Source organism: Diachasma alloeum, unplaced genomic scaffold, assembly GCF_001412515.2.
Source record: "Diachasma alloeum isolate Michigan unplaced genomic scaffold, Dall2.0 Dall_scaffold_00292, whole genome shotgun sequence".
Taxonomy (NCBI): Eukaryota; Metazoa; Arthropoda; class Insecta; order Hymenoptera; family Braconidae; genus Diachasma; species Diachasma alloeum.
Window position 1 is genome coordinate 179,112 of NW_021680431.1, and position 8,724 is coordinate 187,835.

Here is an 8,724-nt window from a genome sequence, read left to right on the forward strand (position 1 = left end):
ATTGTTTTTTCAGTAAAACTGGCGCGCGTGGTGTCGGTGAAAAGCGCGGGAATCTGTGTGTCGGCTCCACCCCCTTCGTTCCACCCACCGACTCCGCCCATCCGCTCCTCTTACGCGGTTCCTCCTTCGTGACGTAGCAGTGCAGTGGTGCTCATCTCGGACTATTGACATTTGTGCGCGCCACTAAAAATTGCAAATCCGTCAGTGTCGCTCAACTTGGGGCTGCGTGACATATTTCTCCAGCACTTCAGGAGCAGATCTCTCGTCCTTTTCGCTGCCTGCTGAAGTTCTGCGCTCGTCACTGCTGCCATTAGACCTTCTCACAGGGAAGTCAATTATTATTATTATTTTCTTCTATTGATTGTTCCTGAACTTTGCTGCTGCTTTTGCTTGATTTCAATTTTGTTTCGCTATTGGCTGTGCTTTCTCCACTGTTGCGTTCTCTACGATTTTTTTGTTTGGTGCTTTCTCTGCTTGCTGAATTTGTATTTGCTATCGGGTGAGCATGTCTTTCGCAGGGAGATTATTTATTCAAGCCAGTAGGGCAAAAGTTTATTGAGTCTCGCTACATGGAGTCATCGGCAGCGGCGGTGAAGGAGCTCCCAGTCACGGAGTTGCAGTCGCAGCTGGATCTGAAGTCTCTGCACTCAGACAAACATCATCAGATTAAGGCCTACATTCTTGACCATTTCACATCATCGTTGCCGTCGTTCTCAGTCTCGGATACTCAAGCATGGGGCCATCTCAAGGGACTGAAGTTAGCTGATCCGGAATGCATGGAGCCAAGACCTATTGACGTTCTCATTGGCACGGATTTCTTCGGATCAATTGTGGAGCCACAGATCATCAAGCGGCCTTCAGACTCCCCTATAGCAATGCACACTATCTTCAGTTGGTTGGTACTAGGACCCACTTCAGCGGTGATTCCAATGGTGGCCAGCTCTAATCATATTGCAGTCAGCAACGAGGAACTGTACGACCTTCTCACTTCGGTCTGGCTGCAGGAGGAGGTCCCAAAAGCCGAGGATAGTGATCCCACGAAAGAAGAGGCAGAATGTGAGTTTTTCCAGCGCACCCATTCACGAGATAGCTCAGGGCGCTATGTGGTTCGCCTGCCTCTTGCACGTTCTCCGACAGAGCTTGGCGACTCTTATGGTCGGGCTAAATCGTGTCTCTCCAGCCTGTTCCGGAGAATGGAGCGGGACCAACGGACCCTTCAGCTATATAGTGTTTTTCTCAAGGAGTACGAAGATCTGGGACACATGGTGCGTGTTCCAGCCCTAACTGGTTCCGGGAATGCCGGGAGCGTGAATTTCGGCTATCGATCTGAGGGGATGACCTTGCCACATGGGGCTTCGGCTTCAGGAGGTTTGAGGGTGCCTGAGGAGAAGCAGTCGGCTCGTGTCTCCACTCAGTGTTCTGTTCAGAGGTAAGCTTATTCGTCAACACCTATGTACTGCTTTCCTCATCATGGTGTTCTCAGGGAAAGTAGTGAAACAACGAAGCTGACGGTAGTCTTCAATGGCTCTAGTAAGACCAGCTCATGGTTGTCTCTCAATGACATCCAATACACTGGAGCCGAACTGCAGAAGAATATCTCTGACGTGCTGCTCTCATCCAGGCGGAGTAGGTACATTTCCATGACGGACATCACGAAGATGTTCCGTCAAATCAAGGTGCATCGTGAAGGACTGGCCTCTTCAACAGATTCTGTGGCGGGATTCTCAAGATCAGATCAATACCTACCAGCTCACCACCGTGACCTACGGGACTAAATCGGCCCCATTCTTAGCCTGTAGAATTCTCAACCAACTGGTCGCGGATGAAGGACATCGTTTTCCTCTAGCAATCTCTCCGTTGACCAGTGGAAGATACGTGGATGACCTCTGTGGTGGTGCTGAAAAGGAGAGTGATCTTCTAGAAGTCTCCAAGCAAGTGAGGGATCTTTGCTTAGCTGGTGGTTTCCCTCTAGCAAAGTGACATAGCAATAGTCCGTCTCTACTCAGATCTTTGAATCCAGAAGGTGTCTCTCAGGATGACAAGCCGCTAGAGGATTCTCCACCACGAAGATTCTTGGTCTGAAGTGGGATCCAAACACAGACCAATTCAAGTTCTCAATCCACCTTCCGGCCAACTCACAGGTGACGAAGAGGAATATGTTGTCTGAGATAGCTCAGTTGTTCGATCCTCTAGGTCTACTTTCTCCTGTGTTGATTAGCTGGATTAGTTGAGAAACTGGACTGGGATGATGCGCTTTCACCACAAATCTCGGATAAGTGGACCCAATTCCGTAAGGAGCTGTCTCAGGTCGAAAATATCTCCATTCCTCGTTGGCTCGGAGTGAAGAATGATGCTCTGGTGGAAATACACGGGTTCTCAGACGCCTCGCAAACAGCGATGGCTGCGGTGGTATATGTGAAGGTGACAAGCTCGGACGGCGTGAGTATCTCGTTAGCTACTGCTGAAATCAAGGTGGCTCCTCTCAAGCAGCTCACCATCCCGAGACTAGAGCTCAACGCCGCAGACATGCTGGCGAAACTCACAAGGTATGTGCATGTTCAACTCAACCTTGATAATGCTCCTGTGTTCCTGTGGACAGACTCAGGTGTTACCCTGGCGTGGATCAGCTCTCATCCCTCCCGGTGGAAGGAATATGTGCATAACAGGGTAGCCAGCATACAGGAACTGATTCCAGGAGCGAAGTGGCGATACATCAGCGGTAAGGAGAATCCTGCTGATTGTGCTTCTCGGGGCATTACTGTGGCTACACTCAGTGCTTATAAACTGTGGTGGACATGATATTCTATGGTGAATATCTGAGCCAGATGGACATGCACAGCGGTGAACCTCTTCCAACAAACGGCGTTAATACCATCAGGACGCGGAGCAGCGTGGTTCTTCATACCTCGCAAAGCAGATCGAACCTCGCCCTGAGAGACTCGCGGAAATTTCGAGCGCTGCCGACGATGTTTTTCACAAAACACGCGAAATTCCCGAAGGGCTGGAGTCTCCACCATGAGATTAGGGACTTGATCATACAGATCTCCGGAGAACTCTTCAACTCGCTCAACTGAAGGCATCTTACCCGGCGCAGGCGTCGGCGGCTCGAACCAGCGACTGGGATCAGAATGGAAGACAGAATTGTCTACCACACGACGCAACCGCTGTTCCAGAGACCGTTTCATGGTCCCCAGAAGGTGCACTCTCTCAAAAAACCTCTCCTTAATCAAGAAGAAGACTGTTTTATTCAGTGTGTGATGGTGGTAGCGCAAATTCGCGGATATTTTACGAATGCACGCCGTAAAAGGCTTATCACCGATGATGAAGTCAATCACACACTGAATGCACGACGCCTGCTTCCTAGCCTCATCGACTTTACCTTGGAGCTGTGCAATGCGCCTTCACGTTTTCACCTCAAATGACCCTTTACTTGGGTTCTGACGCTTCATACGAAGAGCCACATCATACACAGCCCAGTTCAGATCGAGCAAGTTGATATCCGGAGTTTCGCCACACTCCTTACGCCTGTACTAGCCTGTTATTATTATTATTTTTTTACCCTCGTAAATGAGATCGCTGAACGATCCTCGAGGATTCCGACTTCACCTCGAAGACCGCCCAGCAAGGTAACGAAAAAAAATTTTCCTAATCGCTTTACAGTAGTGCTCCCTCCAACCAGAGGGTGAGCTCTACTGCAGTCCAGTATCGTGCAGTCTAAGTAGACGGAGGGATCCAAGAATGACCGCCTTCTGCATTTGGCCAGCCAAAATGAAGGCTTGACGCCTACATGCAGGGATGGTGTTCAACGCAAATATGAATCACTCTTTCATTCCCCCAAGAGAGCCAATTATCAGGACAACCAACTTTACTTTAAATCTCCGATTCATTTGACGTAGCTCAAACATGAGTGGCTGGTATTTGAGCCGCTTCTACTCTTCTTTCACTGTGATGTTGCGCTAAGCCGGAGCTGAGAACTCAATGACATAGATGATTTTGTCATCAAAATCGAAGAGGACGATGTCAGGTTTCGTCGCAACGATTGGCCTGACAGTCGCGAACGAGTTCCAGTAAATCTTACACCTCTCGTTCACGACAACGGACTCAATATCTCCTGGAGCGTAAGGCAGCACCGGCGTTCTGTCTATCCCATAAGAGGGCCGCAAATGATAATACAACACTGTCATTGCCGCATTATGACGTTGCATATAACTCGTGATTGCATAAGTCTGACAAGTCGATAAAAGATGCATCAGAGTTTCCGGGGATTGCTTGCAAATCCGACATCGAGTATCCGGAACGTGCACCCCAATAACACGACTTTGATAGACAAGGGTGTTTATAACGCCATCCTGACATGCGCAGATGAAACCCTCAGTTTCGGACATCAAGTCAGCTGACTTCAAGAAGGCGAATGTCAGCTGGACGCAAAGACCCTGCTCTTCCACATGGCAAAAGAATATACCATGCTCGGGCCTATCAACGTGCTGGCGGAGCAAGGTGGACTGCTCTGCCGCCTTGATGGTCGCTCTACGCCGAGGTTTGGCCATGATGGCTAATGAGTCACTAGCTAACTGGCCATCCCAGCCGCGACGAAATTCCAAACCAAGGGAAGCCGCTGCCGTATCTGCTGCCTTGTATAGAAAGGCTTGAACCCCATGGAGCTCATGATCATGCACGAACTCCAAGTGTGGATCCAAGCCATTCATGACGTCACAAGCTAAACCGAGGACTAGACAATCATGAAGAGCCTCCAAACTGAGAAGTCCTCGTCCTCCACACTCTCGCGGAAAATACAACCGCAGAGTCGAAGAACGTAGATGGAGACTCCTATGAAGGTTCATCAGCTTGCGGGTATCTCTGTGCAGCTGCTCCAACTCAAATCTACTCCATTTAAGAACACCAAAGGAGTAAAAAAGCACCGAGACAGCAAACATGTTCGTTGCTGCGACTTTATTCTTGCCGGAATGTTCGGACATCTAAACTTTCCTGAGCCGCCGCCGATATTCCTCGCGAAGAGCCTCTTTGATTTCTACAGTTTCCACTACGGAACGCTGATTGAAACCAAGATATCGATACGACTCTTCGGCGCCAAGATGATGTATGAGGCTTCCATCCACAAGCTGAAGATCATCCACCTCGCCACCAATCTTGCCCCTCTTCATATGGAAGACGGCGCACTTGTCCAATCCGAAACTCATGCCGATCGCACGTGAATACATTGCGATAGCACCAAGCTGAAGCTTGAGCAAATAACTTTAGGTCATCCATGTAAAACACATGACTGACCTGATGCCTCCTATCACCGGGTTTTCGGGCTTGGTACCCTCCAACACAACGCAGCGCAACAGATAGCGGCATTAGTGAGATGCAAAATAATAGAGGACTCAGAGTATCACCCTGAAAGACTCCTCTCCTATACTGCACCAACCTCGAAGTCTGGGCTTACCCTCACCAGATGTTATGGTAAAGCGCATTCTCCAAAGTGGTGCAAGATCTTTCATACACCTCACTATGTCGTCCTCTACCGCAAGGCAATCCAATAGTAGGAAAATGAGTTCATGACTCGTGCTATCGAATGCCTTGCGATAGTCGACCCAGGCAACTGACAAATTGCGATGGTACTGCCTCGAATCGCGCAATACGTAGCGATCGACAAACAGACCTTCCCTGCAACCTGACAGGCCCGCTTCACTCCTCGCTGTTCATGTATCTGCTGCCACACTGGTTGTATATCATGGAGGATACGCTCATTCAGGATACCGGTGAAGAGCTTATAAAATGTATTCTAATACGTGATCGGCCGATAGTTCGCCGGATTGGACAATTCTCCCTCTTGGGGAGCAACACAGTCCTCCCCTCTACCAACCACTCAGGAATAAGCTCACTACCATCGAGAAATGCCGTGAATATTCGGGCCAGATAAACCTCTTCCACCAAAAGGCGTTAATGCCATCAGGACCCGGAGCGGCGTGGTTCTACATACCTTGTAAAGTAGATCGAACCTCTTCCTGAGTGATTCGCGAGAATTCCGTGGGCTGCCGACGATGTACACGACAAAACGCGCAAAACTCCTTGAGGGCTGGAGTCTCCACCATGAGATTGGGGGCCTGACCGTAGAGACCCCTCCAGAACTCTTCAACCCGCTCGACTGAAGGCATCTTAGCCGGTGCAGGCGCGGATGGATCGAACCCGCGATTCGGGTCGGAGCGGAAGACAGAATTGTCGACCACCTGTCGCAACCGCTTCTCTAGAGACCGTTTCGTAGTCCCCAGAACGCGCACCTTCTCAACAAATCTCTCCTTAATCATGAGGAGGACTTGTTTATTCAGTGTGTGATGGTGGTATCGCAAATTAATATTATTATTAATTTTGTTTTTTCTCGTGAATGAGATCTGGATGATGCTCGAGGGCTCCGACTTCACCTCGAAGACCATCCGGCAAGCCAAGCGATACAAACAAGTCCTAATCGCTCTGCAGTAGTGCTCCCTCCAACCAGAGGGTGAGCACTACTGCAGTCCAGAATCATGATGTCTAAGTAGTCATACTGACCCAAGAATGACAGCCTTTTGCATCTGGCCACCCAGTCTTAAGGCATTGCGCCTGCAGGCTGGAATCACCTTAAGCGCAGATACAAAAGACTGTTTCATGCCGCCAAGAGAGCCAATGATCAGGACGATCAGCTTGATCCTAAACCCGCGGTTCAACTGACGCAGCTCAAACAGGAGCAGCTGCAGTCCCTCGTAAATTATCAATTTTCGCGATTTGCATTTTTTGACTCAGATACATTCTGACATATTATTATTATTATTATTATTATTATTATTATTATTATTATTATTAGTATTACTTATATTTCAGGGTTCAAGCCCCCCCCGTCCCTCCTCTTCAGCTACCCTAAAAACCTCCCTGGATTCCCCCCGCCCCACCTTTACGGCCCATCCCCCCCCAAAGCAGTATTAATAATGACGAAAGAAGAAGATAATAATTTGCAAAAATTAAGACTCGTAAAGTATCTTCCACATAAGATACATGAGTTGTCACAAATTCAGTCAAATTTGACTACTTAAAAACTGAGACACTCCCTACTCCCTACTCCCTACTCCCTGAGTACATTCCCTACTTAAAAAATGGGACAAATGTGTCTGAAATTCAGACACTACTTTTTGTAGTGGGGATGGTAGTGGCTCAGTCAGTTTCAGGAACCCCCTCCCCTAGTTGCCTAAAATTTGCAACCCTCCGCCGCTGAACCTCCCCTTTCCTGCCCCCTCGCAATGTCACCATTTTCGAGTTTCATTTTTCATTTAACAATTTTTTTTATTCAATCAACCCATGCTAACAGAGAGATGAGGGGTGGCTCAGATAGATTCTAACAACCCCTCCCCTTGTTGAGTAAAATTTGCAACCGTCGGCCATAATACCTCCCCCTTTTACCCCCTCGTGAAATCTTAACTAATTGAATGTTTTAATTTATTTAATTAACACATGCGAGCGGAGGGATGAGTGGTTACTCAGGTAGATTTTGAAATCTCCTCCCCTTGGCTAGAATTTGCGACTCTGTGTTATCATGTCCCCCCCCCCCCAATAAACACATTATAAGATAAATTAAAACAGTGTAAAAATAATTATTATCATCTAAAGTTAATCATACGAAAATATATCCGATGCAATTCCTATCTTCTGTGCACTTTTGATTACCTAAAATAAAATATCAAAACATGGGCAACATTGCACACCCGTTAACTAGCTCGGCAGACGACTGGTCAGACCAGCCTGGCTACTAATACTGTCGACTTTACCGATCCGAGCGGGAAATTGACGCTACCGCCATCTCGCGGCATTGCCCCTACAAGCTTCTATCATCATTCTTAACACTAAAAATTATTTCATCTAATTGATAAATAAGAATGCAATTAACGGTACCAATATGAATAAATACCTCATATATCAACTTTTATAATGTTTTTAGGGGTTATTCTCTCTTTTCCAGCCCCAAAATCGACAATTAAAATCAACGACGGAACAACGAAACTACACCGTCACTCCTGGATCGCCAGGGGCAATAAGGGAAGGGGGTTGCCGAATATGACTAAGCCATCCCCATGCGTTGATGAAATAATAAATATAATATTAAATAAATAATGAAAATCGCGAAAATTGATAATTTACGAGGGGGTGCAGTGGGAGGTATGATGGCGGAGGGTTGCAATATTTACTCAAAAAAGGGAGGAGGTTTCAGAATCTAGTTGAGCCATCCCCATCCCTCCCCTAAAGAAAATTGTTAAATAAAAAATAAAAATCTCGAAAATTGAGACTTGACCCAATTGAGAATTGGCCCAACAAGGGGGGCGGGAGCTCCCAAATCTGACTGAGCCACCCTCATGCGTTTATTTAAAAAAAAGTTTCAAAGAATCGTAGAAAAAAGTCTCAAATAAACAATGAAAATCACGAAAATTGAGAATTTACGAGGGGCTGGAAGCGTGAGGTATGATGAGGGAGGGTTGCAAATTTTATTCAACAAGGTAAGGGGGTTCCTCAAACTCGCTGAGCTACCCCCGTCCCTCTGCTTGCATGCATTATTTAAATATAATTAAAAAATTTTGAATAAAAAATCAAAATCTTTGTTAATTGAAATTTCACGAGAAGGTAGAATGGATAGCTATGATGGCACAGGGTTGCAAATTTTACCCAACAGGAGGAGGGGGTTCCAGAATCTATCTGAGCCAC

The 8,724-nt window shown here is 47.2% G+C and overlaps 1 protein-coding gene across 1 annotated transcript; it reads left to right on the plus strand.

Annotated features, from left to right (window-relative positions):
• The first annotated feature begins 569 nt into the window (after nucleotides 1-569).
• LOC107039109 lies at nucleotides 570-2,799 on the plus strand. Its single transcript, XM_015258576.1, has 4 exons — nucleotides 570-1,429; nucleotides 1,484-1,630; nucleotides 1,677-1,960; nucleotides 2,219-2,799. The coding sequence occupies exons 1-4, from the start codon at nucleotides 570-572 to the stop codon at nucleotides 2,797-2,799; spliced, it is 1,872 nt and encodes a 623-aa protein (XP_015114062.1).
• The last annotated feature ends 5,925 nt before the right edge of the window (nucleotides 2,800-8,724 follow it).

What these genes read in the sequence shown, in the direction of transcription:
- LOC107039109 (XM_015258576.1), top strand. Translation starts at nt 570, where the DNA reads ATGGAGTCATCGGCAGCGGCGGTGAAGGAGCTCCCAGTCACGGAGTTG. An exon ending in ACTCAGTGTTCTGTTCAGAG is followed by an intron (nt 1,430 to 1,483) that starts GTAAGCTTATTC and finishes TGGTGTTCTCAG; the next exon opens with GGAAAGTAGTGAAACAACGA. An exon ending in CTCTCATCCAGGCGGAGTAG is followed by an intron (nt 1,631 to 1,676) that starts GTACATTTCCAT and finishes CGTCAAATCAAG; the next exon opens with GTGCATCGTGAAGGACTGGC.